At 55.0% G+C, this 27,692-nt stretch overlaps 2 protein-coding genes across 18 annotated transcripts in view; one reads left to right on the top strand and one right to left on the bottom strand.

Moving 5' to 3' along the window:
• Positions 1 to 10: 10 nt before the first annotated feature.
• RRP1B (ribosomal RNA processing 1B) lies at positions 11 to 26,472 on the bottom strand. 2 transcript variants are annotated; one of them, XM_057696127.1, is made up of 16 exons: positions 26,250 to 26,472; positions 18,443 to 18,525; positions 16,883 to 16,940; positions 15,584 to 15,669; positions 15,204 to 15,265; positions 14,742 to 14,871; positions 13,069 to 13,133; positions 12,459 to 12,637; positions 10,637 to 10,731; positions 9,956 to 10,053; positions 8,530 to 8,549; positions 7,613 to 7,744; positions 6,590 to 7,242; positions 4,794 to 4,943; positions 3,544 to 3,607; positions 11 to 2,726 (listed from the first exon to the last, which is right to left on the bottom strand). In XM_057696127.1, exons 1-16 carry the CDS (start codon positions 26,377 to 26,379, stop codon positions 2,533 to 2,535), a joined length of 2,199 nt encoding a protein of 732 aa, XP_057552110.1. In that variant the 5' UTR covers positions 26,380 to 26,472; the 3' UTR covers positions 11 to 2,532. The 2 variants fall into 2 exon arrangements, with proteins under 2 accessions (XP_057552110.1, XP_057552111.1); XM_057696128.1 differs by having other exon boundaries at positions 7,613 to 7,741; positions 26,250 to 26,471.
• A 32-nt stretch (positions 26,473 to 26,504) lies between these two features.
• HSF2BP (heat shock transcription factor 2 binding protein) overlaps positions 26,505 to 27,692 on the top strand; it is an 84,287-nt gene continuing 83,099 nt past the window's right edge. For 5 of the 16 annotated variants that reach the window (XM_057696141.1, XM_057696140.1, XM_057696139.1 and 2 more), the window contains exons 1-2: positions 26,545 to 26,626; positions 27,277 to 27,540. In XM_057696141.1, coding sequence (XP_057552124.1) covers positions 27,505 to 27,540 — 36 coding nt within the window. In that variant the 5' untranslated portion in view covers positions 26,545 to 26,626; positions 27,277 to 27,504. Of the gene's footprint in view, positions 26,627 to 27,276; positions 27,541 to 27,692 lie in introns of all 16 variants that reach the window. The other 11 variants (XR_009047644.1, XM_057696131.1, XM_057696135.1 and 8 more) reach the window with 6 other exon arrangements.

Here is a 27,692-nt window from a genome sequence, read left to right as displayed (position 1 = left end):
AATCTCAGGGCAAAGACCGGTTTTTTTATTGGATTTGGCTTTGACGAGTACTGATAAACTCTGCAGACATGAATACAAAATGATTGTAAACAAACAGGCCTTGCCAGCAGAGTCAGGAAAACTCAGAGAAAACACACGCACACAAGTCAAAGGACGGATTCAATTTCACACTCCTTCCAACACGAGCAACTGCTTCCCGATTTTCTTTATGCTTTTCCTTGTGCTTTCAGTTCGGTAACAGTTAGAAAGGGTAATACATCTGCAAAGCGTGATACCAAATCGTACAAAATTAATCAGTCTTATGGGGCATGAGGAAGGGGGATCATTTTACAAAAAATCCTGGAAGATCCTGCCATTAACTTACACCATTTCCTTTTCTGGACTTCCAAGTTCCCCCGGCAACTGTACCTAGGAAAATAACACGCATTCAATAGAAAACTGGTGTTCTAAAGACATTCTTCTCACGTGAGACACTCTTGTGAGTGTATGGAATGAGCATTTTAAAAAATTGTGTTTTTTCTTTCTTTGTTGCCAAAATTTAGGCATTAAAAATAAGCCACAGTAAGCCTACTGAGCTTACCCACAAAATGGAGTTAAGTCAGGACAGTCAGAGAAGGGCACGTGGCATCTGAGACACTGTCACTCCTGGGCCCCAGACCCAGGTGGGACGTCCCTGCGACGCCCCACTGGGGCCTCAGGAGTGACAGATGACACCTCAGGGCGAAGAAGAAAGTCCCCGCCCTCCACTGCGGGACAAATGAGCCACTGCTGCTGTGGGACAAGACGTCTTGCTAAGACGCTGGACTACACGGCCCATGTGGCGACATGACCCATCTTGAATGCTAAAATAAAAATGGATAAAAAATAATTTGACCAAGGATAGTCAAACATTGTTTTTAAAACAGAAAGTTAAACTTATCTGAGTATTCAAATCTAACCCTCTCACACTACCAGTTTTGGTTTCGATGGACTACATCAAAGGCAGCACACGAAAAGCCACGCAGCCACCACAAGGTCACCTCACACGTGAGGCCGTGTTACAATGACTTAACCCCACGATGTTAACGACTGTTTTCTCGTGGCCTGATTGTGACAAAGCTTTATTAGACAGCAGGCGGAGAACAGTTCACACGCCCTCCTCACCAGGGCCCCCACAGGCCCGCCGCCCTGACCTGCAAGCACAGCAGTCTCTGCAGAGGTCTCTGCAGAGGGCCCCACCCTGATCACGTGATTGAGGAAACCAATGTCACATCAGCCCTGCGACCCCAGCGGGGCTGTCACCCCAAGTCCCGGCTGGGTCCACCGAGGCAACGCTGGGGTCCTCTGCTGGGGAGCAGCGAAGGGGGCTGGCTTGGGCTGTGCTGAGAAACTGGGGCTCCTGCGCGGGGGGAGGGAGGAGGCCTGAGGTCGCCTGAGCCGAGAGCTGGACGTACGTCCCCCCCACATTCTGCACCCCTCCTTAGGGCTGTACACTCAAGACAGAGCCAGGAGGGGCCCTGGGGCTGTCCTGAGGTTTCTGGTTCTGTGTCCCACCCAGCACTCAGGCTCGAGGGCCAGACGCCGCGTCCCGAGAGGAGCGCGCCCGGCCGGCACTGCTCTGAGCTGCACTGCTGTTTCTCCAACTGAAGTCTGAGCGCCTCCCACCCCCGACTGCGGTAATGAACTAAAACTAGAACTTCATAAAAATCTGTAAGTGCAAACTTCAACATCTGAGAAAAGGGAGCGATGAGCAAATAAATAAGCACAGACCACTCTTCAAGGCCGCTGCTTTGCCTTCCAGCAGGAACCCAGGTTTCAGACACGGTGGCCGCGCCTCTGAAGACGGGAGCTGGGACTGAAGACGGGGAAGCTGCTCATGGGGCCACCAGCCACGGAGGGCGCCGACTCACCCGGACCACCAGGACCCGCACACGGGCCTGTGCCCGGCGCCCGGGGAGGACACCCTCAGCTGGCCCAGAGGTAGGAAACCAGGCTGCGGCGGAGGGAAGGAAACGCCCGACCCCCGAGGAAAGAGGCTCTTCTCTCCTGCCCCTGCGTGCGCCCCCAGTGTGCAGGGCCACCACCGCCGAGCGGGCACTGAGAGTGCGGAGAAAAAGCAGTTACAGGTCACCTCCACCCAAACTGCCAAACAACCACGGAGCATGGGAACCAAGCCCTACAGGCTTTGGAAAAGAAACAAAACAGACCATACTGGAAAGCCAGCCTCGCTCGGCAGTTCTGCACCCGCCGGGGGCTGGTGAGGCAGCCGGGGCCCTGGGAAGTCCCCGGGCAGCATGCGCTCAGCCACAGGCCTGGCGCCACCGCAGGGGCACCGAGGTCGCCCACAGCTGAGAAGGCCTGAAGGGAGAGCCCACGCCCCAGATTCATCTAGTCGCAGCTCAGCCCAGACGCCCGCGGCCCCGCGGCTCACCCGGAACCTCGAACGTACAATTGTGGGAATTTAGAAAACAATAAAAAGGCCCCACCTTTCCAACGCTATAATTTATAGAACACCCTGTACAAAAGCAGTCTTTAAAAGGACTCTTGACTGTCCTAGAAGAAGTCCATGGCCGTTGGCCTTCTCTTTGGCGTGGCGGTCAGCGCCTTCATGGTCCCCAGGGCTGTGCTGGCCAGCGAGCTGGTGGGGGTCTTCAGCACCCCGTGCAGGGGCCTCTGCTCAGGGTTGAAGGCCACCCGCGAAGGGCCCGTGGGACTGACCAAGATGCTCTTGTCCGTCTTCTTGAATTCTGCCCCGGATGAAAGCGAGGCCACAGGTTAACAGGTATCACCCTCTGTCGGGCCCACCCGCCCACCTCGGTGCCAGCAGCTCAGGCTCCCGCGGGCCCCGAGAGCCAGGCGCTCACTCCCAGGCGGGAAAGGGCCCTTGCCAGGCCCGCAGAGAGGGCCCGAGAGCCTGGGAGGAAAGGGAGTCACCAGTGACGCTCCTTGCCTCGGATGACTTTACTCCTCCACGGAAGACACCCGAGGCCGCCTGCACGGACGTGAGGGCAGCACCAGGTGGGTCAGGTGGGGGGGAGGGGCGGAGGTTACAGAACACGGGCGCTCGGTGAAGCCCAGGTTTACACAGGAGGAGCCTTTCCTTCCTGCGGGATGTGTTCCTCCCAAATCTCTAGCTCTGAAGACAGGAGCTCCTCAAGTCCTCTCCAGACAGCCCCTCTGCTCTGCACACGTGTGGGCCTGCGCGCGCGCGCACACACACACACACACACACACACACACACACACGTTTCCTGTGGCCCCTAAACACAGCCAGAAACTGGATTCATCCTGCACTTTTAAAAAGCTTGGTTTCCTCCTTTGAAAAAAACAAAGCAAATGAATAGCACCCGTATTAAGAACAGTGACACGTGTGGCCCTCCTGCCCTCGCCTCTCGGGCAGGGAGCTTGTGAACCTTAGTGGAGGCGGCAGGCTGGCAGGGAGGCGCCACCCCCCACCCCCCACCCCCCGCCATGCCCCACGAGGGGCCGCCTGCTGACTCAGGAGCACGGCAGGGCCCACTGTCTGGAGAGGCGACTGCTCTGAGGACGCCAACCCGCACTCACCCGCCGTCATGTTCCTGTTCAACCCGAAGGTCACCTTCTTGGAGCTGGACGGTGTTCTGTGTGGCTGCAAAAGAAGATGACATTGACAGCACTGAAATGACAGCGGCTGCGCTGTCCCCGAGAGCCCACGGGGCCGCCTAGCCAGGCCCGGCAGTGACAGGCCGGCCCCGCTCTGCAGGGACCCGCCTGTCACTGGGCTCCCGGGGAGGAAAGCAGAGCAAAATCATGATGCTTGATACCTCCAAGGGAACGGAAAGAGCTCCCACCCCCTCCAGGCCCCTCGTCCCAGAGCCCAGCAGTGCCCCTGTAAGGGGAGCGACGGCTGCTCCTGTCACGGGACCTGGCTTCCGTGGGCAACGGACACACATGGCCCAACCTTTCATGCACAAGGACTCCAAGCTGATCTGCGCGCTCCAACAACTCACCAAGCTGAAGCACCTACTTCCCAGCCGACAAAGCCCCGGAGGTGCCCCGCTCTGCACCGTGGACCACTGTATCCAATCCCTCTTGAATCCCAAGTTTCTGTGTGAACCCCGTAATTCTACTTTATACCAGTTTTGCTTTAACAAAAACATTTTACGAGAGGAACTTAGCTTGTATAAGTCCTGAGTCATGGAACCAATATCCCTAAAAAACCTTAAAATAACATAGCATAGGCAGCGGTCACTCTGCTGGTTCCAGTTGGTGCTATTTAAAGGTCCATGTGCCGTGGGTGTCCCCAGCAGAGCCAGCCAGGCACGCCTGCCCCAGCGGCTCCACCAGGACCCCCGTCCCCTGGAGGCGGGCTGCACACAGCCCCAGCGGCCCGGCCTGGGCCTCGGCACAGCCAGTCCTGCGTTCCCGACCCGAGAACAATGACCGCCCGCTCCCACCACCCTGACTCACTCCGACCCCTCCCCTCATGTCCTACGCAGAGCTATAGACCCCGACGCTCCAGGGCTTCTGTCCTCCCCCAGCTGTCTAGTCCCGTGAACTCCAGCACCTGACACCCCAGTCCTGCCTATGCAGGAGGGTGTCACTGGCCGCGCCTCACGTTCCCAGGCCGACCCCCTGGGCTGCCTCGGGCCAGCCTGGCTCCCTGACCCGGGCGTGCACATCACGGCAGCAGCGCAGGCCAGGAGCCCGCCGCGGGCGGGCTGGGTCAGCAGGGCAGCCGTGGCACCCGAGGCCCAGCACGCAGAGCCCGTGAGCGCCTCCGGTGGCTGTGGTGGGACAGGTGGCAGAGAGACAGCGGGTGGGGGGGCAGGTACCTGCAGAGCGGGGGCTGGCGAGGGGGCGGCAGTGCCGCTCTTGGCCTTCCTGAAGAACAGGGGCTTCGGGGAGGAGGCGGCGTCGAACTTCACAAAGTCCTTCTCCGTCCTCCGCTTCCTCTTCAGAGGGCTGAGTGCCCCGCTGCTCCCCTGCGTGCGGAGGGGCGAGACGGGGGTCACACCCACCCGCGCACTCGCGAAGTGAGCAGACACGATGGGGGACCCCCTTACGAGTTCAACCCAAGCCCCATTTCCTGCACCAGGACTGCAAACACCGCGCACCCCGAGCAGGACACCCCCACCCCCACCATCGGTGACGGCCAGAGCTCTCCTATCTTCTCAGCCACGAGAACCCATTTTTACCCATTTTCAAACGTACACCCGTGTTCTGAAGATTTCAGCCTTTCAAAAACCCTCTACTAAGCCGTAATTCACCCTCTCATTTCTGATCGGACGTCACTGCCCACGGAAGGTTTGCCATGGGAGGGCGAGTGTGAGGCCACCAGGTTCTCCGGGTCCGTGACAGGCAGACACAACGTCCCCTGGATGTTTTACACGGACAGCCCCACAGCAGAGTCTTGGGGTCTCAGGGGTCTGGGAAACCCAAGGCAGCCCACGTCACAGCGGTGGCTTTGGCACGTCCTTGGTGTTCCCGGCAAAGACCCACGGCGCTGCAGACACGGACGAGATACGCGCCCCTTGGGGAGGGAAACCTCCCTCAACGCTGTGACTTATTTAGCAGCCATTCCAGTCCTCTCCAAGAGGGGATGCCAGGGGCCCGAGAAACGAGACTTGAATAAGGAAGTTCCTGTGATGTTCTCAGAGAGGAAGAAAGAGTGTCAGTGACTGGTGGGTGAAGGGTGGAGGCTGCAGAGCACCGGGAAGGTGACGCAGGTGACACGGCCGTCAGGGACGGTCTGGGATGAGAACAGACTTCCTGAATCCCAGCCGAGTGCCCTGCTTTCCTAGCTCAGACCGTCTACGGACCCACTTAGGGACGATGCACCGTGAGGCCCGGACCCAGCGTTTAACCAGGTCCACACAAGCTCTGGAAACTAAGTGCTGCAAAGCAGGAGACGCAGACACACGTGCTGGGCACGGCTCAGCAAGCTTGTTCTGCAAAGAGCCAGGGAGTAACGCTTCCCGGCTCTGGAGGCCGTAAGGTCCCTGTCACTCTCCTCAGCTCTGCCGTGAGGAACAGAGGCAGCCAGGCTGCCACGATGTGCGCCACTGGTGGGCTGCGTGCCAGGAGACCAGGCCTGCCAACCACCGGTGCAGACACACTGCATGTCCTGAGAGGACGATGTGACACACAGGCCCAGTGCCCGGCACCCCGCTGATATCTGGCTCTAGAGATCCACGCGGGAAAAACCCTTCTCATTAAAAAGACCAGTGAGGTAAGAGACTTTGGGGCTTCCTCCTTTGCCAAAGGAGCCCCGGGCTGGCCATGAGCTGAAGAAGAGAGATGAGACCAGCGTGTGATGGAGACACACACCTGCCTGTTTATACTGCAGGGAGGCGGTGCTGCCTCGGCCACAGGGACAGGTCCGCCAGCCTGATGCTGGCTGTGCTTGGCCTCTGAGTGGTTGGGGCGGGTGTGGGGGAGGCAGAGGAAGCCACCAGGCTGGGTCACACCTTGTTTACAGCTTGGCAGAGGGCGTCAGGAGCCACGACTGTTCCCCGGTCCAGGGACTGACCGGCCCCTGCCCTGCCCCACCCATCGGGCCTCGGAGGCAGGGCCCTGACGCTGCTGCCTGGGAGCCCCGGCCCCCCTGCCCTGGGCCCGGCCCCCTTACCAGAGCCTGGATGAGCTTGATCCCTCTGCGCTCCGCCAGCTTTGACAGCTCGTTCATCTTCTTCCTCTTTCTCATAACGGCAGCTTTCTGAGTGGACGGGTCACAGAGGTCAAGGCTGCTGGGCCTCCCTCTCTTTTTCTTCAGTTTCCCGCCCAGGGGCGGGGTGGCAGGGCGGTCCTCGCTGTCTGCTGGGCTTGCTGGAGGGCCCTCCGCCAGGGCCGGGGCCCAGGCCAGCACGGGTGGGCTGCTGCCGTTGACCAGCAGGGCCCCGAGCTCCCGCTTCCTCTTCAGGACTGGGGCGCCACCGGCCGGGGCCGCTCCCTCCGCAGAGCCCGGGCTCTCCACCGGGACCCTCAGACTCCGCTTCCTGGGGCGCTTCCTCCTGCTGTGCACGGAGGGGCGCGCCGAGCCGATCTGCTCCCGGGGGCCGGGCGTGGCCAGCGTCCCCAGCGCGGCCACGCTCGCCTGCTGGGCGCTTCCGGGACGGGCACCGGCCTCGGGCTCCTGGCTGCCAGCCTGCTCTGGGCACGTGGCTGCACCATCGGGCCCTAAGCGTTCAGGCCGAAGGTGGTTCTTCTTCTTCTTCTTCTTCCTTTTTCTCTTCGGAGCGCCACCTGCACTCTCCTCTTCCTCGGCAGGAGAGACCTTGGTCCCTAGAGGCACGAGCCAGGCAATGAGTGCCCCTTGCCCGGCGACCCGGCCGGCCTCACAGGGACCCCAGGGCCCGTGCCCACGGCCTCCCGCCAGGTCCTTCTCCGCACCCTCGAACCCCAGGAGCTTTCCCCCTGCCCCGTCTCTTCCCTTCCCCAAGTGTGACTGGAAACCTTCCTAAGGCCTCTTGTGTTGTACATGCATGTGAAACAGTCTTCAGATGCCTGCTCATCCTCAGGCCCAGATCCAGTAATAAGACGAACGCTCCGAAGCACAGCTCCACGCGACATCAGCCCCTCGGAGCCACGGCTTCCGCGCTCAACGGCCGCATGGACGTGAACGGCCCCCCACCCCGCAAGCTTTGCGGCTCACCTCTCTCTCTTTCCATCTCCGTCTTCTCCACAAGTTTATTCTCTTTCTTCTCACGCCTTCCTTGAGTGAGGCTTTGGTCACCTCCCTCAGCAGAAGTGTCCTCAGCAAAACCGAGGTGAGAGAGACTGCCTGCTGGACCCAAGGCCACTGCTGGTCAGTCTTCTGAGACATCACGGCTCTGCCCCCAGGATCTACGAGCCACGCCCACCCCTGCCCCCAACTCACATGGGTGGGCTTTTAACCCTGACTTCCGGCACGAGCCCCTTGCTAGTCCTCCAACCCCAACCTGAAGGCAGCTGACGCAGGACTTACAGACGAAAGAGGCGTGAGGGTCTCTCAGCCGAGACAAGGACTGCAGACCTGGGGTGACACCGTCTACGGCGCACCCCCGGGGGCTCGCGCGTGCGGCCTCCACACCTCAGCTGGCCTGTGGGCGCCCAGCTTGAAGCACGCCCCCCCCCCCCCCCCCCGCGTGAGCGGTGGGGACAGCGGACCATCCACGTGCTCCGATGTAACCAAGCGCACAGGCAGCAGCCCCGCCGGGGGGACGACTGGTCACACGGCAAAGGCAAGGGGCTCTGAGATCAACTCGTCTTCTCCATAAAGGATCAAACGGGATCCTTCCTGGACCCACAGGATCCTCTTGTCGGCCCTCCACCTCGGGGCCGACCTGCGCCTGGCGGGCTCTGGCCCCTGGACGGGGAAGTGGACAGCGGGCTGGGAGAGGCCCGACACAGGGTTCCTGTGGGGGCTTCCGCTCAGCTGAGCGGCTGGCCTTTTAGGGGCAAAGGCTGGTGTTTCTTAAGTTTTCAATCAACATCTCTCAATCCTGCTTTTCAGCATTTGGCATAAACGCCCTCCGTGGGGACCATGTTCATTGAAAACATCACCAACTATAACCTTCTGATGTTCCTCACCTTCAGAGAGATCTTGGAATCTGAAAAAGAAAACAACAAAGGTTCCTAAAAAACCTTGCCTTTCTTTCTTCTATAAACACATGCCCTAACCTTTAAAGTACAAGCGATGTGTTGTTTCTTAAAATAAAATCTTTATTGAGATATAATTCACATATCAAACAATTCACTCATTTAAACTGTACAGCTGAATTCATATCAACATATTTTTCACTGAAGCATAGCTGATCCACAATGTTAATTTCTGCTGTACAACAAAGTGATTCAATATATGTGTGTGTGTGTGTGTGTGTGTGTGTGTGTGTGTGTGTGTGTGTGTATATACATATATATACACACAGTCTTTTTTTTTTATGTTCTGCTCCACTACGGTTTCTCAGAGGACACTGAATACAGGTCTCTGTGCTATACAGCAGGGCCTTATTGTTTTCTACTCTACGTATAAAAGCTTAAAGTGTAAGTGACACTTGTCTCCTAGGACGGGAGGCGGGGAGGAAGGCGGTGTGAGGCAAAGGCCAGAGGCCAAGGAGGAAACGGCCCTCAAGCACCATCACACCATCAACCACATGAGGATCTAAAGGCTCTGTCTCAGCACATCCAAAGAAAACCGAAGCAGCAAAACCTTCTTTTTATTTCTTAAGGCTGAAACAGCGTAGATCTCTGCTTCCTTCCCTTCTCCTCTTTGTGAGCAAATGGAGATAGCCTAGCAGTGTTTCTCTCAACATGACTGTGCTGCCTGAGAACAAAGGGAAGTGCGGGGGGGCGTGCTGTGCCGGGGGCGTGTGAGCCGCAGGGGCAGCGCCGGGGAGCAGACGGGCCTGCGTGCAGCCCCGCGTCCGGCAGCTGCGACCCCAGTCTGTCACCTCCCCGTGCCCCAGCTAACCCGTCTGTTAAGTGGGGCAATGACAGGGACCGTCTAGTGCTGCTTTCCTGAACACAAAATAATTTATGTAAAGTGCTTGGAACAGGGCGGGCTCAACAGAGTGTGATCAAGCTCAGCTGTTACCTGTCATGGTCACAGCAAGCCCCGGGGCTGTACGGTGACTTACCTGTACGGTCTGAGGGCATCAATGGCCACGCTTCTGGGAGGTGGGTGGGGAACAGCTGAACCCCCCTCCCAACCACACTGCGATTTCTCGACCTATAGATTTTAGACATTCTCCATAAACTTCCTTCTACAACCATTACCAAACAGCTAAGAGGTGAGTTTAGCTGCATTTGCAGACCAGAACTTGAGAGGCAGGGGAGCAGCTGTTTTCATGGAGCCTTTCAGTCTACATGTGTACTGCAAAGCTATGCGTGCACACGTGAAAGGGCCGAGAGAAAAGGTAAGCACGGTGATGGCTCATCTCAAGCCAAAAGAGAAATAAAAGGGCTGGACTTGAACACGAACAGCAATCAGGGCAGCCCTTCTTCCCCCATCACTTACTTTTTGATTAGCTTAGAAAGACGTTTCCTGTTGAAGGGAGGGATGTTTTTCCTGTTGGTTATTTCCAGGAGTCGGTCAGCAACTGCCTTGTAGTCAAACTACATGAGAAGAAAAACTAAACATCAGCCCAAAGCACAACCCTGCCTGCCTCAACAATGACATCACCTAGAGACAGGAAGCCCAGCACGGGACCGCGGAAGCATTCCCCAACAGGACGGTCCACACGGCAAGGCTAAGGCCTGCCGAGCAGAAGCCTAAGCACCGCCTTTGAAAACCTCGTTATATGTGTTCTTGGGAGAAGCTGTTCTTTACTTGTCCTATTTCTTCTTCTTGAAAGTTAGTTGAGTGTGCTTTTCTGCAGGTTTAATCTAGATGTTCAATTTCTACTTGGTAACGTAGTAAACTTCCTTTACTGGAAAAGTACCATGGACTGGTTTTGTTGTATAGAACAGATCTTATCAATTCAACCACAACGAAGACTGACATCTTTCAAAATGCCATCATATTTAAATCTCTGCCTCCAATAAGCTCATTACAAGAAGAGTGACACCAGTGACTGAGGGATTAAATGAACCTTATGCATGAAGCCTGTGGTTTAATTAGCTCGGACCCGAATTCCCCAGTAGCCAGGCAGCTCCACAGGAAGCCTGTATCGTACAGAAAGCAACACCTGCTACCAACCTGGAGGAGCGGCCCGGCGTCCTCCACACTTCTGCTGCCATCCAGTCCACCTTCCTCAGCAACCCCCTCTTTTCTGGAGTGATACCTGCCCAGCGCTGTCGAGAAACACATCCACAGACACGACTCAAACACACGGCCACGGCTACTTTCGAAGGAGCCACCGTCCAATTAGGTGTCTCCTAGTGAAAAAGAAAATTTCTTTACAGACAAAGCCTTGCAAGCACACTTGTAACCTCCCAAAGATGTTTTGGTTTCTCAGCCCCCGGACATAAAAACAAACAATAAGAACCTGGGAGAAATTACACATTTTGCCTTTTAATTGCCTTGCAGACAAATCCGCACCCCCCCCCCCCCCCCATGGAGTGCAGTGGAGGTGGCCAGGGGCTCGGGCCAGTGGGAGAAGAGTGGACAGGGTCTGTCCCCAGCATCAGGAAAGCTGGGCCCACGGTGAAATCTCTACGGTAGGACCCTGACACTCAGGGGGCTACCTCAGGAAACACTACAAGCTGATATTAACGTGACTTTTATGTTAAAAAAAAAAAATTCAAAGGGCATTAAAGCCCATGGAGGATCAGATACAAATTACTAATGAAATCTCATGAGCTTTCAAAGGTGTCCCATCTCTGGAATCCTACCAGCTTGTGAGTGGTGTGGCCTCAGGCAGAGTCCCGAGAGGACTGAGCGGGTCCCACTGCATCTGATGAAGAATCTGGGGGGGAATCGTGGGCTGTGCTCGGGGAGCAGGAGAAGGGCTTCAGTGCAGAACGGGACATGGGGGAGGGGAGGGCCAGAGACAGCTCGGCTCAAGGCCATTCAGTGAATTCTGTCACCTATACTGAACTTAAAATTACAATTTTTTGACTTTTCTTTTTTAAAGACTTTTTTCCTAAGAAAATATATGATCTTTGAAGAAAACTTAGAGAAAAAGAAACAGATAAAAGTACAAAGAAAATAGAAATCACCCACAATTTTGCCATGCAGGGCTGGCTCTTACCACACCTTGGCATATATGCTTCTAGATTTACATGTATGTGTTTATACACGTCTAAACATACAAATCAGGCACCTTCCACATAGAGTTTTTGTGTCCTACCATGAAAAAATGTTTAAAACTAAGTTTTCTCTGGCCACTCGTTTTTGAAAACTTTCTTCTGTAACGGCCCTAGAACATCTGAAAAGCATGGGTACACCCTGAACTAGCCCTCGACCTAACGCCACGGCACTGAGATGCCACAAACAACCGTGAGTTCCCATGAGGCTGCATTTTAAATGCCCCACACGATTCCCACGGATATAAAAGGGTGCTGAGAATGGGGTCCGTCCACGGTGGGTGTCTACGTACCCGAAGGAAAGGAGCCCTGGAGGGACCTGGAGACAGAAAGGAGAGCTGCAGAAACGAGCACGGGTTCCCAGCACCGACACAGATCGGGTCTCCCACCAGGGACCCTCCTACAGACACGAAGCCACACTAGGACTTTTAAACACACCAAAAAAGGTGAGGGAGGGGCTTCCCTGGTGGTCCAGTGGTTAAGAATCTGCCTTCCCATGCAGGGGATGCAGTTCAATCCCTGGTAGGGGAACTAAGATCCCACACGCTGCAGGGCAACGAAGCCCATGCGCCACAACTAGAGAGCTCACGTGCTGCGGCTACAGAGCCCACGTGCCCTGCAGCCCATGCAGTGCCACAACGAAAGATCCCACATGCCTCAACGAAGACGCGATGCAGCAAAAAAAAAAAAAAGAAAGAAAAAAAAAAAGAAAAAAAAGTGCTTGTCTGATGAGAATTTTACCTAAGAAAGACTCCGCAAGTAAATTCTCTTACCCGTTTTTTTACTGACTCCTTTTCTCCACGTCATCTCATCTTCAGACGTCTCTTCTGCAGAAAGGTCACGGTCACCCACTTTGGTTTTCTGCTCCTCGACCGTCTCTTCAGGTACAGAAGGAGACTGATCCATGATGACTTCAAAAACACCCCTAGCTATCGTCTGTACCAGAGTCTGGCTGGGGGTGGAAGCACAGCAGGGAGAGTGTGGTTAACAGGCGGCCTGGACTCGGTTCCCTGCAGAAGCACAGAGGGCGGGAGTGGAGGCTCACGGCAACCCCCCAGCCCCCGAGGGCCCGCTGGGACCCGCACCCGTGTTTCTAATTACACCCCACGCCACGAGGGGCCAGCTCTATGTCATGTGACTGAGGTGGAGGGACCATGTCAGAGGAGAGCCAGGGTGCGGGAGGGGCGCAGTGAGGGCGAGGCTCTGGAGTCGCTAGGAGAGCCCAGTCCTGACTCAGAGCTTCCAAGGTTGTGCTGGCAGGAGTTTAGAATTCAGCTGTTCTGAGCTCTGGAGGACCCGGGCCTCTACCGGTTCACCGACAGCCTTACCATCGCCTCCCATAATGAAGCACCCATGAGCAGTAACAACACGTGAACCACTTACTCCTTCGTCTTGGCAGCGACCTTGCAGAATGGATCGATGAACTTGAGATTCTGATCTGCCAAAAGCTGTCATTTAGAAAGAGGAAAAACATGAGGGAAAAAGGAGCCTTTTCTCCTTTCTGAAGTGTCCTTGAAAAAGGAACTATTCACATTTTTCACAGATTGAAGCAGACCAACACATATCTCCCAACACCTAAAACGCGCTCTGCTGAGGTCACAGCCACCCGGGCATCTCCGCGCAGTGACCAGAGAAGACTGCACCCTAGCCCCCTCCCCCCCGCCACGGAGAAGTCCTACGTGGACACTCCCAGACACTAGGGGGAAGGAAGCAGAAAACACACATTCATCGCAGAGCACTTGTGAAAGCAAAAAGTAAACCACTGCTCCTAATCCCAAATTCAATCACTGTTCTCCTAGACACTGTGTGTCTCCTTCCCAGCCCTCTGTCTGTTCACAGACGAACATGTACTTAAAAAAGCCACACCAGGACGTCCCTGGTGGCACAGTGGTTAAGAGTCAGCCTGCCAATGCAGGGGACATGGGTTTTGAGCCCTGGTCTGGGAAGATCCCACACGCTGTGGAACAACTAACCCCGTGTGCCGCAACTACTGAGCCTGCGCTCTAGAGCCCATGCTCCATGCCTACAGCCTGGGCTCTGCAACAAAGAGGAGCCCCTGCGCGCCTCAACTAGAGAAACCCCGAGTGCAGCAATGAAGACCCAACGCAGCCAAATAAATAAATAAAAAATACTTGGGGGGAAAAAAGTCATACCATTTGCTCAGCTTTGTCTACTGCCTTTTTTCCCTACTGCCTTTTATCTTTATTTTTTGGCTGCACCTGGAGGCTTGAGGGATCTTAGCTCCTTGCCCAGGGATGGAGCCCACGCCCCCTGCAGTGGAAGCGCCGAGTCCTAACCACTAGACCGCCAGGGGTGTCCCCCTACTCCTTTTTATTTTTTCTATTTTATTAAAAAAAAAATACATTTATTTATTTATTTTATTGGCTGTGTTGGGTCTTCGTTGCTGCACACAGGCCTTCTCTAGTTGCTGAGAGTGGGGGCTACTCTTCATTGTGGCGCATGGGCTTCTCATGGCGATGGCTTCTCTTGTTGCAGAGCACAGGCTCTAGGCGCGTGGGCTTCAGTAGTTGCGGCACGTGGGCTCAACAGTTGTGGCTCACGGGCTTTAGAGCTCAGGCTCAATAGTTGTGGCGCATGGACTTAGTTGCTCTGTGGCATGTGGTTTCTTCCTGGAGCAGGGATCAAACCCGTGTCCTTTGCATCGGCAGGCGGATTCTTACCCACTGTGCCACCAGGGAAGTCCCCCCTCTACTGCTTTTTAAAAACTCAGCATCACAAGCATTTCCTCATGTTATAGAATTCTTCACTGGACCGTGTCAGTTGCTCTCAGTTCTGTTTCATGAGACTGCCGTGTATACCCTGAGTGCATAAACCCTTGTCCACATGACCTGTCGCCTGCTTAGGACACATTCCTAGATGAGGAAGCACCATGTTGAGAAAGGCTGCCCCATCCGTGCTGGTAACCTGGTAACCCCGAGTGCCAACAAGCGGCATTTTACTCGCAGCTCACGGGACGTCCAGAGCAGCGCCGGCTCCGCCGCTTCAGGGCAGCCGTGGCTGCATCACACTGCCGCAGGGGTCTGCCCACCACTTACCTCCTTCCCCCCCACCTTGGACAGCTCATCCAGATAAATGTCAATGAAGTGGAACTTCACTCCGTTCGGAGACTGACTCTCAGGATGCAGGACCTCCTTCATCAAGACGTCGAGGAGAAGCTTGATTCGGCTAAAGGAGACGACACACGCTGTTAACGCCGGCCGCCAACACCCTCTCCTCCCCCGGGGGAAACGGCGACATTCTTGTGCCCCCCGCCCCTCAACAAGCAATGCCAGGTGGAAAAAGTGAGAGGACCCCTGAGAGAAGTACAGAATGCTAACTGTCACGTGCGTGCAGCTCTGCTGGACGTGAAGTTCGCCGCGTGCAGGGACGTTCTGTGCTTGGCACTCAGGGTAGAAGCACGGATTGGGCGGCTCAAATTTAACTCAAAGACTTGACAACTACACTGCTGCCTTAAAAGTTTTAAGGCCCCCAAACGCCAACCCAAATAGTTTACCCACCTTTCCTCCCAGCCGTTCCGCTTCAGAACTTCAAAGGACTGCCTCAGGACCAGACGGATCAGCTAGAGACAGACAACTTTTGTTACAAAGGGAAAGTGAGAAAATCCATCAGCTGAGCAGAATGGCTGCTGTAGCCCGGACCCCCAGAGCGAGAAAGTTTCTGCGGTGATCACATTCAGCTTCTAGATCAACAACTAGGACCCCAAACTCACCCCCAGCAGCTGAGCGGCAAGAGAGACGGCTCTGAGCATGTTTTCCAATGCTCTCCACTGGCCACCTCCCAGGCACCGCCCCCATCAACCTCGGCACCATCTGCCAGCTTCCAGGTGCCCGGTCCTGGCCCCACGCTCTGGGTAAAAGGGCTGCGGCCTCGCTCTCACCCTGTGGAACTTGTCCAGGCGCAGCCCATCGATGCCCGGCCACTCCCGGTTCACGGTCTGCCAGAAGGTCTGGATGAACAGGTGCTCTGCAGTGAACAAGAGGCTGTGAACGCTGGGACTGCAGAGTCCCAGGTCACCACAGAGCAAGAAAGCAACGAAGGCACACAGGCTAGGGTTATTTATTCATTTATCGCAACAATTCTTGGGCAGCTAGAAAATCTGCTCAGTAACTAAGTATGCTGAAGAATTTCTTTTACGTTTCAGTAAAAGCATGTTTTAATAACAGGAAGGCTGGTAATATCTTAATGTTTGACTGGAATGCTCTCTGGAGTGTGTCTCATTACCAACTGCAAAGCCACGTTTCTGTTAACATCAAAAGCTTTCCTGAGCCACAGCTACTGGTCCTCTTCAGAGCCCATCCCTACCTAACAGTCAATCAGAAGCCACTTGATGGACACCTGGGGGCTCCACAGAGAAATTCAGCTTTTTTTCCATGTCTGGTGTCAGCTGGGTGCGCGCTAAGCAAACATTCTATTTTTCGCTTCTGAGCCATGACATTAGCACTTTTTCATCCCCAAAGAATTTCTGCTTTTTTTGCTTTACTTCTTTTCACACAGTTCTCTCTCAATATATGAAGCGCTACATTATATTCCACGTGTAGCCTGTTGGTCCTTACAAGTTGGCAGGGACCCTGCTAAGATGCAGAGAACCACTGAGGGTTGCAAAGGCCAGAGGACGGCTGTATTCTGAGGAGGGCTGAGGAAAAGAAGTGATTCCGCCTTCTCCTCCTCTGTAAGTTATCAAAGCCTAAACATCTCAGGAACAATTAGTTCCCCTCTTTGTTTATTCTTTTGGTCATGAACGGTTACTTTACGGTCTGCTACAGTGATGACCTTCAATGGCTCTTTCTAGCCTTAGGGAGGGTGAGCTGGGATCCGGAGGGCACTGCAAACACCAGCACATGTGTACACAGCCTCTAGGAGTGTTATGGTAACTCGGATTTTGGAAGCTGAAGGACTGCTATTTCTTAACGTATTTGTTTAAAATCTCTGAGATGCCACATGTGATATTCCACAGGACAGCCCTTCCGTTCACCCTCTCACTGCGCCAGTGTCTCCCTTTAACACAGTCTTCCCCAGGGGACCGTTTGTCGCACCCCAGGTTCGCGTGAAGCTAGCCCCCTGGAAAACGGAAACTTCGAAGGAAAGAAGAAACAGTACTGACCAGGTTCCTCAGGCAAGTTACCAAATCGGAGGAACAGGGAAGGTCTGAAAGAGTCATGAAAACACTGGGACTTACGAGCCTCTGAGTTGTTAGCCACGTGGACAAGCTGGGAGATAGTGTCCGCCAGCTCCTCCTGCAGAGGTGGGGGAGGGGCGGGGGGAGAAACATGGGTTATTACGAGCAACCACCCACACGGCGGCGTCACAGCCCGTGGGAGGGGCTTCTACCCCCTTCTCAGGGTCACTCCCGCCAGGAAGGGTGTATCTGAGGACCTGGTGTCATCCCACGTGAACCTCCCAGCTTCCGTGGGCTGCTGTGCCGGCTCCCCGGGCCGGTGAGAACTGTCTGCACTGCACACTCACACACGTGACCTCTCGTTACCAGCGCAAATGACCCACACGAGACACACGTTAGCTGCCAGCAACTCCTGGCTTTCAAAACATAGCTTAAATTGAGATTCCATCTGAATCCCCCAAACAATGGAAACACAGATGCCGACGAGGGGGCGTCACCGGCAGCCAGACCCCGGGACGCTCCCTCCACGCGGCTCCGGGTGGAACCAGAAAGTCCTCCCGTAGGCTTGCTGGGAGACAGGCTGCAAAGGCAGGGTGGGGGAAGCCACGGCTGAGGGCACCCTAGGGCCACATGAACAGCCTGTCCTGCTGAGGTGCGCAAGCGCGCTGGGGGAGAATTCGGTGTCTTGGTCCATGAAGACACCTGCCGCGGGGAGTGTCAACAAGAGACCCCTGCGTATGAGTTACGTGAGAAAAGAGCAATTCTCCCTGATACCACGTGGACTTCACCGGGACACACGTCTTCCTCTCGCATTCTACATGAACTCCCAGATGGGCAAGTCATGTTCCTGTTCATCTGTTTTCTTCCTCTACTAAAGCTGTTGGTTGCTACTCTGAATGTAACTTAAAAATATTTTCCTCCGCTACCCTACTCAAAACATGTTCAGTGGAGTAAAGGCAGTAAAATCAAAGTGACTCATTACACAGCTTAGGGGAAGTGGCAAAGCTGCACGGTAAAACCCACCCACAACGTTTTGTACACTAGGGGGCTTTGAACGGTGTTCCCCAAGGCTGACCCTCTACTGCTACAAAGGCAGGTCTGCTTTTACACGTCAGAACAAAGCTCTTAAAGAGCTTCAACCATTTTCTTTGATAGTTTTGGTGGCAGGGCTCACTGTGCTCAGCAGACGGGGTCCAGGTGGGCACGGACACCTGTGCCAAGTCTCCACTGCCTTTGCGGGTGAGGCCATCAGATCTGGGGCCGCCCAGTCCCGGGCACCCACTTATGTGGGCCTGGAGCCCGGGTAGCCCACAGGATCTTAAGACTAGTGCCATGCTATTTCTGACCACAAATAACAAAAGATGAAACAGAAACTTTACAATAAGTAATGTTACAGAGAAATAATAACTAATTTATGTGTCTTCTTTGCTCTTTGAAAACATAATTAACCTCGACGCTCGCATCCCTTTCTATATGGACAAGGGGTCAGAAAGTGAACCCTTGAAGCAATGGTCTTCAACTTGTCTCTGTACAGCAGGGACGGATGCAGCATACAATGGGCAGGTCTCCTATCTACTTGTGCCCAAATCCAGTAACATGACAAAGGGGACTGTAGGTTACCTGTAGAAGGGGTTCATCCTGCACCCACATGCAATAGAAGAGCCCTTTCCATATTTTTAGAAGTTCTTCTTGGCTGAAACCTCCTAGATGGTAAAACAGCATAAAAATCTTATTTTAGAGTCCAAACATTTCCTTTCTAAGTTTAGAATTGCCACATAAGCAGCGAAAATAATACCACAAAGGTTTTCATTCTTTCACTTGCAAATGTCTTTTTAAACATGAAGCATACATTTTCTTGCTGTTACAAAACAAACACATAAATTATGCAGTTTTATTAGCTACGGGGCAGGGCGGTAATGGTGGCGTGTTCTTATCACCTGAGTAGTGTAAAGAAGCAAATGTCATCACAACAAAAAATTAATTCAGGGGCTTCCTAGGGGGCGCAGCGGTTAAGAATCCGCCTGCCAATGCAGGGGACATGGGTTCGATCCCTGCTCCAGGAAGATACCACATGCCACGGAGCAAGTAAGCCCACGTGCCACAACTACTGAAGCCCCCACGCCTAGAGCCCATGCTCCACAACAGGAGAAGCCACCGCAGCAAGGAGCCTGCACACTACAATGAAGAGTAGCCCCTGCTCGCCACAACTAGAGAAAGCCCGTGTGCAGCAACGTAGACCCAACGCAGTCGATAAATAAATAAATAAAGTAAATATGATGCATTAAAAAAAAGTTAAAAAAAATTAATTGTGTTCATTTACGAGCTCCCCCAAGTTGCCCTCTGCCTAAAACTAGCACCCACCCCTGCACACCAACATGTCCACTGGTCTTGCAAAGTAAGACTGCAGGCCCTACAAGAGACAAACAGTTTGCTCAAGTCCCACACAACTGGCCCAGGGAACCGGCAAAGCTTTGGGATATTTTGACCAAGACGGCCCTTTTAAGCCTCGTACACGGGGCTGTGCCTTACCTCGCTCTGTCCTGGTTATGGTTTTCATTCACTGGGCAAGCGCAGTCCTGTTTTAAGTGGTATCACCCTGGTTGGCCTTGTGCTCTCTCATTGTTCAAGCCCTCCGCCCCTGCCCGAACCACATATGGCCAAGCTACAAGCTGCACACAGACTTCTGTCTCCTGGGTGGACCCCAGGTGTTATGGAACAATTGCTGAGTAACACAAGGACTCACAGGATAGCTAAGTGTGTACTCTTGCAGCTTCCAAGCCTGTGGAGAACAGATAGAACCCACAAGCCTGCTCTCTGTTACAAATGATCTTTGTTGACACTTCACTACAAGGTACTAGGAAGAAGTTTTTGGAGTAGCAACAGATAAACTAGGCGAATGTAAACAAGTATATATTTGGAATCAATGCGATTTTAATACTCCAAAAGATAATTAAGTAAAAAGCGACAGAGATCCTTTTCGATAGAATGAGGTTTATTTATGTTATTTAGAGTATGCTTTAGAGCTGTGTAGGTATTGATTTCCAAGTTACTAAAGACCTTTCTCGTACCGACAATTTCATTATTGTGCATTTTGATGCTTTGTGATGGGCTCTCGCTTTACTAGAAGCTACAGTAACATCCGTTTATTAAAGTCCTTTACCTCAGGGTTTGGGGAATGATGTGCCAACGGGTCTTCCTCCCCTCTTGTTACAAATACGCCCCCCGCTCCCGATCCTCCCACTGACGACGCAACTGTAGTGTGAGTGGCGCGTCCCACCAGGGCAGAGCCAGCTGCAGGCACCAGGGTCGGCCCTGTCGCGGTCACCTGTGCGTATCCCCAGTCATGTTACCACTGACGCGTTAGTGGATGTGGGCAAGGATCACTAACAGCTGCTAAAACATCAGGTGACAAGGTATGGAGGAGCTTTACAGGGGGTGAACCAGACGAACAACACCCAAGCCCCTGAGGGGCCCCATGTGATACCACAGGAGGAACACAGGGTCCCTGGTCACAGTCTCACAAAAACGAAAAAGCTAACACCAGTTTGCGGGAAATACAGGGGACAGAACACGTCAAATGAGACCATGGGAAGCAGTCAGCAAAACCCCAAATGTGGGAGACGCTATAGGACAAGTGACTCAGTTCCTCCAATGAATAAACTGCAAAAAAAGGTGGGTAGGAACTGTTAGAATTTAAGTCTTTGGAGAGGTATCAACCAAACATAGTGGGCGGGTCGCGTCTGGATTCTAACTTGTCATAAAGGATCTAGGAATGATGGGATATTTCATATTAGGGAAAAATGTTCAGAAAGTGTGATAACAGTGCTGTCATTAGGTTAGAGATACACACCGAGGTATGAGGAGGTGAAATGAGATGCCAGGGATTTGCTTCCCAAGAATCTCATAGGAAGGAGGAAGTGAGCTGATTAGACAACCTGGCCAGGTAATTAAACAATGAAGCAGGGAGTTCCCTGGCGGTCCAGTGGTTCAGAATCTGCCTTCCAATGCAGGGGACACAGGTTTGATTGCTGGCCAGGAAACTAAGATCCCATATACCGCAGGGCAACTAAGCCTGCTTGCCGCACCTACTGAGCCCACGTGCCACAACCAGAGAGAAGCCCACGTGCTGTAAGGAAGAGCCTGTACGCTGCAACTAAGACCCGACTGAGCCAAAGTAAAAAACAAACCCCAAATCCAAAACTGAAGTACTGATATTTGAAATTATATATTTGAAATATTCCTTAATAAAAAGAAAAAGGAAAAAAAAAAAGAACTGCATGAGATTATCAAAATGTTATCATGGGCTATTTTCGCTCTTCTTTTTACTGTTTAGGAAACTCATCATAATGAACCTAGGAAAGCATGAAAACGGATGAAACAGGATTTAAATGACACCAGTTCCTGCTTGAGGCTTGGAACTGGGCATCCTTGTTTTGGCCGAGCAGCTACTCTGTCTCCCCCTCCAGGGCTGCCCCCTTCAAGGCAGGGCCTGGGAGGGAGACAGTGGGCTGGGCAGGGCTCACCTACACGGAGGGACGTGGCCAGCTGGGCTTATGCCAAAGCAGCAGGGATCCCCTTGGCCACAGGGCTGGCACAAGAATGGACACATCACCCCACTGGTGGTCAAGATCCTCTCGCTCAGGCCTTAGGAAAGACTCTTGCTCTCTCCCGGGGGACCTGAAGAGAAGACAGAGTTTGACCCTGCACGTGCCCGGGAGTGGGAGCATCTGGGGTAGCAGAGCTGTCCTGTGCGCGTGTATGTAACACTCACACGTGACAGAGAAACGCGCAGGTGTGTGTGTGCAGCCTCAGAAGCCTTTCCACTTAAAAAGAGCACAGTGTGTATTCATCTCCAGATGGCTCCTCTAGGTGATGTCAAACCACCTCTCAGTGATCATGTGAGGCTCCCGAGTGTCTCCGGGTAACCCACACCTGTACTAGGCAGAGGTGTGCTAGGATGCACTGCACAGGACTTTGTGAGAGAAAGCAGAAGATCTGACATAGCAGCAGGCGTGAGCAGATCCCGGCCGGCAGGCGGCAAGTGGGGTTGCACATGAAAGTGGATTCTGACTTTCCTCCTTTGTGGAGCAACCAAGCACCATGGAAACGAAGTGCCGGTCATGGTCAGGCCCCATGAGGGGGGACCACGAGCCTCTGGCTCCTCACCTGTGACATGTGTGAGGTTCAGGCTTAGGGTTAAAACCAAGTGCACGAATGAGAAGCACGCTGTAAGCGCAAAGCACTACTTGGAGAGCGGGTATCACTGGCATCGTCCCACTCTCTCTACCCACAGCCTAGTGGAGCTCTCCTCCCTTAAAAAACATCTGCTTCCAACACATATATAAAAATCCCTCATTTTCAGCCAGGAACTTTAAAAAAAAATGATTTATTTATTTGCTGGCTGTGTTGGGTCTTCGTTGGTGTGTGGGCTTTCTCTAGATGTGGCAAGCGGGGGGTGGGTACTCCTCATTGCGGTGTGCAGGCTGCTCATCGTGGTGGCTTCTTTTGCTGCGAACCACGGGCACTAGGCGTGCGGGCTTCAGTAGTTGCAGCACATGGGCTCAATAGTGGTGGCTCGTGGGCTCTAGAGCACAGGCTCAGTAGTTGTGGTGCACAGGCTTAGTGGCTCCGTGGCATGTGGGATCTTCCTGGAACAGGGCTTGAACCAGTGTCCCCTGAATTGGCAGGCGGATTCTTTTTTTTTTTTTAAATTGTTTTGGTACAATTGCATTTATTTATTTATTTACTTATTTATTGGCTGTGCTGGGTCTTCGTTGCTGCACACGGCCTTTCTCTAGTTGCTGAGAGCGGGGGCTACTCTTCATTGTGGTGCGCAGGCTTCTCATTGTAGTGGCTTCTCTTGTTGTGGAGCGCGGGCCCTAGGCGCATGGGCTTCAATAGTTGCGGCACATGGGCTCAGTAGCTGTGACTCACGGGCTCTAGAGCACAGGCTCAATAGCTGTGGCGGACGGGCTTCGTTTCTCCGTGGCATGTGGAATCTTCCCAGGGCAGGGCTCGAACCCGTGTCCCCTGCATTGGCAGGCGGATTGTTAACCACTATGCCACCTAGGAAGCCCTGGATTTGTCTTTTCTTCTCAGGGGTTGAGTTTCTCAAACGCAATACAGGGACTTCCCTGGTGGTGCAGTGGTTAAGAATTCGCCTGCCAATGCAGGGGACGTGGGTTCGAGCCCTGCTCCGGGACACTCCCACATGCAAGTACCGAAGCCCATGCACCTAGAGCCCGTGCTCTGCAACAAGAGAAGCCACGGTAATGAGAAACCCTTGCACCACAACGAAGAGTAACCCCCACTCCCCACAACTAGAGAAAGCCCAGGTGCAACAACAAAGACCCAACATGGCAAATAAGAAAACAAATAAATTAAAAAAAAAACAACAACTAAGTTTCTAACAATAACATAGGCTTAGTTATGTCAAATGAATGAGGTGAACACGACAGTGAGATGCGGGTACAGTAAATCCAAAAGCTCCTCTCATCACGAGACCAGCCCAGGAGCCGGCTAAGCCACTAACACCTGACCCCACACCTGTGGGAACAGCCACAGCTCCCAGTTATTCTGTTGAGTCGAGAAACCCTGACCCTGCCAGTAAGAAGAAACACATATTTTCCCCATTACGGCCCTTGACTCTAAGACTCCATCAAGCATAAGAGGTACTGCTATTTTACGTGCTACCAAAAGAAAGCAGGCGCGCAAATGAAACTGTCACAAGGCTGATTTTAAAATGTATCCCCATTTTAGATGTTAAATGCTTAAAGTTGCAGAATGGATAAAAGAGGCGTGTTTCTGTCTGTGCTGTTCACTGCTGCATTCCCAGCGCCAAGAGTAGTGCACGAAATAGTGACAGCACACAGTAGGCACTCCCCACGTTCGCCGAATATACGAATGACTGACCAGGCAAATGAGCCCTCGTGAGTAAAACCATGGTTCTCCCACGACCGTGAGTCATCAACACGAACACTTAAAGCAGCAGAGCAACATTTAGTTGCTTTAAGTTCTACAAAGACTTTGTTTTTGAAACCACAAATCTCTCCATGTTGCTAACAGACGGTAAGAGTACAATGTCAGATTGCCTTTACTACGCCAAAGACAGCACAAAAAAACTGGAGTCTGTCAGCGAGATGCAACTGTCAGGCCGAGTTATTTCCACACTTGTGTTTCTATTCTGACGAGCACAGCTGTGACAGAGATTGTGTTTATTCTGTCCCATCATCACTGTCTAGACTTCCACTTTGCAGTTACTTTTTCCAAGGCCCGCTACACTCCCTGCTATGTGGGTGTGGCGGTGAAAAGGAGTACAGGATAAGTAACTCAGGTTGGATGGGCGCTAACCAGACTGGAGCCCGGGCACTGGTACTCACCCCCCTGGCTGCCTCCCCAGGCATCACCTTGGCATTTCAGACCCCAAGCTTGTTCACCAAAGGGGTTTGAGCACCAGGCTCTGTCTGGCTGCCTCGGCCTGTACGTACTACATCTGGTCCCTCTTCTGTTCCTGTACACAGGCCCTCTACGTCTGGAAGTGCGCCCACTTCCAGCTACGAAAACAGACGGACGCTTACAGTGCTTTCGGGGGAGAATGACACATCGATTGCTAATAAGAAGCAGTGTAGCTAACTGCCACAGTGGAGACATGCTGGGCATCTCCAAATCCTCGCGGAGCACGGTGAGGGGACAGGGAAGGCACTTTGGAGCTGGTGACGCTGAGCTGAATGTTGGGAGGGGGTCAAGGGCGGGAATCTTTCTGAGTGAAAAGGAGCAGTGAAGGCAGAGGTGATAAGCGGTGTCCTGTACACCAGGAACCAGTGGGAAGCAGCCACATGGGGGCTGAGGTGGGGAGAGAGAGGGAGGACAGATCACAGCCCGCAGACCTGGAATTCCAGTAAGGTGGTGACGTGGTCCAGTTGTTTTAGGAGGATGAGCCCAGGCTGGTTCGTGGAGTCATGTTCGAGGGGGGCACAAATGGAGCTGTTAGATCAGTCAGGAAACAAGCAAGCACGGAAGTCTGGAGGCGATGGAGGGGCCTGCAGCCAGTGCAGAGTATTCATCAGGTATGACCAAAGGATGCGGGGGTGGGGGGATGAAGAAGGGGAGTCCAGGCTAAGGCCTGGGTGCAGCTAGAGTCTGAGTGGAGGATGGGAACCAACATCCAAAATAAGAGCGCACAAGGGACTTCCCCTGCGGTCCGGTGGTTAAGACTCCACCTTCCAATGCCGGGGTGGGGGGGCGCCGGTTTGATCCCTGGTGGGGGAACTAAGATCCCACATGCCCCCCGTGTTGGTGCCCAAAATTAAAAAAAGACCACGGGCAGCAGAGAAGTACCAGACAGGTGGTTTTGGAGGGAAGAAGATACATCACTTTTGGGCATTCTGAGTCTGAGGACATGCAGGTGGAGATGCCAGGTGAGTAGGGCACATGTGACTGGAAACAGCACAGGTCTGGGACAGGTTAGGGCTAGGAGCCTCTAGTACACGTGGAGAAGCGTAAATTAAACGTGTGGCAGAGACCCCTAACAGAATCGACCTCAGAAAGTGTGGCTCCATTTCTCTTTCTAGCACACTTCTCATGAAACTGTATTTTCTTTTCCCTGGGTAGTCTTTTGTGATTTTTCTTCGAAATAAAACAAACTAAGGATATCAGTACAGAAGAAACTCATATCAATTCTTCCACATAGGCTCAATGTATTAGTACTAGCAATAAACAAATCAGACTTTATCTTAGCGCAATATAAACCTCCACTGCACACTGCAGTTCATGCCTTCAAGGGTTTACAAGTCAGGCAACAAAATCCTTCAATAACACCCACCGCAGTTAAAATCCAAACCACAGAGCCCCGTGTACCCCGGCCACCCACCAACTTCAGCTGGTGACACCCTCGCCCGCTCTCACTGACCTCCCAGCTCTTGCCTCCCGCCTCCTCTCAGACCTGTTGAACGTCATCCCGAGAGGCCTCCCTGGAACTGCCTCTGCAGAGGAGCTCGCTCTCTCCTCGGTTCTCATTCCCTTCGCTTCACTCGTAAGAGCTCTGTTTCAGTTCTCTCTTCCCGCCTGAATTTCCCGGGACAAGTTCCTCGAGGGCAAGGATGCTAGCTTCGCTCCCCTGGCCCCAGCATCCACAGGCAGCGGTCAGGTGAGGGCGGGACTCCACCGAGAGCGCACCGGAATCCCCCGTGCAGGCTCGGGGTCGGGTCCACGCTCAGCCTCCCCGCCCGCCGCGACTTTCAGCGCCCCACCTAACCCCGCCGGCCGCCGTCCCCCAACCGCAGAACCGGACGAGACCCGGCAGGAAGCCGACCCAGAAGCACATGCAGGAACGCGCGTGGGTGCCGCACGCTCTCCGCGCTCCGCCGGCGGCTCCCCCGGCCGGGCCCCCCTCCCCGCAGCCCCCGGCCCGGCCGCCACGGGCGCCCACCTGTCTCCCTCTGTGTCTTCACGCTGATGTACTGGCGCAGCTTCTTCACCGCGCGGTCCCGGATGCCCTTCTCGTGGGACGCCAGCCGCTGAGCAAACTGGATCTCGGCCGGCTGCATGGCGGGGGCCATCGCGCACGCTGGAGCATCCCGGGCCGCAGCCCGCCGCCGCCGCCGCCGCGCCGCCCGGGCCGCGCCTGCGCACGAGGCGGCGGCGCGCGGGCTGATGGCGTCACAAAGGCGCCGGCCGCCGCTCGCAGCGCCTTCTGGGAGCGAGCGCGGCCGGCGAGGCAGCGGGCGGGGCGGCGCAGGCTCGGCTCCGCAGTCTCTCGGCCGCCAGAGCTCGGGGACCGCGGACGGCGAGGTCAGCCGGCGCCGGGTGCGGGCCGGGGAGGGACGGACGGCCCGCCCACGAAGTTCCCGTGCGATCAGGAGCTGTTCCCGGGACACGCGGCGCCGAGCCTCTGATCGCTTCGGACTCCTCGGGCCGCCCGGGCTGGGTGGAGGCGGGGAGGAGTTCCGACGGGATGCCGCGGGCGGCCCCCTCTCTGGCCGCCCTGGCCCCTCCGACCGGCGACCCCCAGGGCCCGGGGCCCGGCCGCTAGGGTCGGCGGCGGGAGCGTGCGGGTCCGGCCGCGGGCCTGGAGGGCACGCGCGCCGGGGACGCGGTGCCGGCCTCACGCAGGCGAAGTCCTGCCGTGCGGCGCCCGGCTCCTTGAGCGCGCAGGCTGCGCCTTGCTTTGCGAGCTCAGGGGGCGTGCTGGGGCGGGGGGCGGGGGGCGGGCCGGGCGGCGGCTCCCAGTTCACGGCGGCCCTCTCAGCTGCGGACCGGCCGGCCCCGCCAAGGCTCCCTTGCGGGGCGCAGGCCTCCCGAGCCGCCTGCGGTTTGAAAGCTTCGGCCTCAGCTCAGGGCGCTCGGAGCCGAGCGCGGGTGCCGGGCCGCCCCTCGGTGTGACAGCCCTCGCCAGACAGCAGAGGCCCGACTCGATGTATCTCACAGGACCCTCACCCTGTCCTTCTGCTTTGCAGCTACCGAGTCTGCAAGCCCGCCTGAGCCAGAGGAGCCAACGCGGGATCTCGCCGCCCCACACCCGCGTCTGCGCGCGGAGAATGCCGCCGAAACTCTGCGAGGCCTGAGCCTCGCGGCTCTCCGTACCCGACGCACGGCGTGGACGCGTTCCCGCGCTTTCTCGCGTGCGGGGCTCAGGGGGGCGCGCCGGCGCTGCGCAGGCGCACGGAGCCGAGGCCGCGCCGGCCATGGGCGAGGCGGGCGGCGCTGAGGAGAGCCGCCGGGTCGGTGTGGGCGCCGGGGGTGCAGCTCGCGGGCCCGCGCCGGGCCGCCCCGCAGCCTGCCTGGGCCTCGCCTCGGGCGTTGCGGGGGGCTCGGGGCCTCGGCCGCGGACAGCGTGGCCTGGGCGGGGGGCGGCGACCCCGCCTCCGGAGCC

This window comes from Hippopotamus amphibius, chromosome 10 (assembly GCF_030028045.1).
Source record: "Hippopotamus amphibius kiboko isolate mHipAmp2 chromosome 10, mHipAmp2.hap2, whole genome shotgun sequence".
NCBI classification, from domain to species: domain Eukaryota; kingdom Metazoa; phylum Chordata; class Mammalia; order Artiodactyla; family Hippopotamidae; genus Hippopotamus; species Hippopotamus amphibius.
Note: the sequence above shows the minus strand (reverse complement) of the source record. Positions and strands in the feature narration are given on the sequence as shown.

Excerpts from the sequence above, each read along its gene's own strand:
- RRP1B (XM_057696127.1), bottom strand. The coding sequence starts at position 26,379 with ATGGCCCCCGCCATGCAGCCGGCCGAGATCCAGTTTGCTCAGCGGCTG. Across the intron at positions 10,054-10,636 it reads ACGCCGGGCCGCTCCTCCAG|TTTGACTACAAGGCAGTTGC; the intron begins GTTGGTAGCAGG and ends CTTCTCATGTAG. Across the intron at positions 7,745-8,529 it reads ATTCCAAGATCTCTCTGAAG|CAGGCAGTCTCTCTCACCTC; the intron begins GTGAGGAACATC and ends CCTTGGGTCCAG.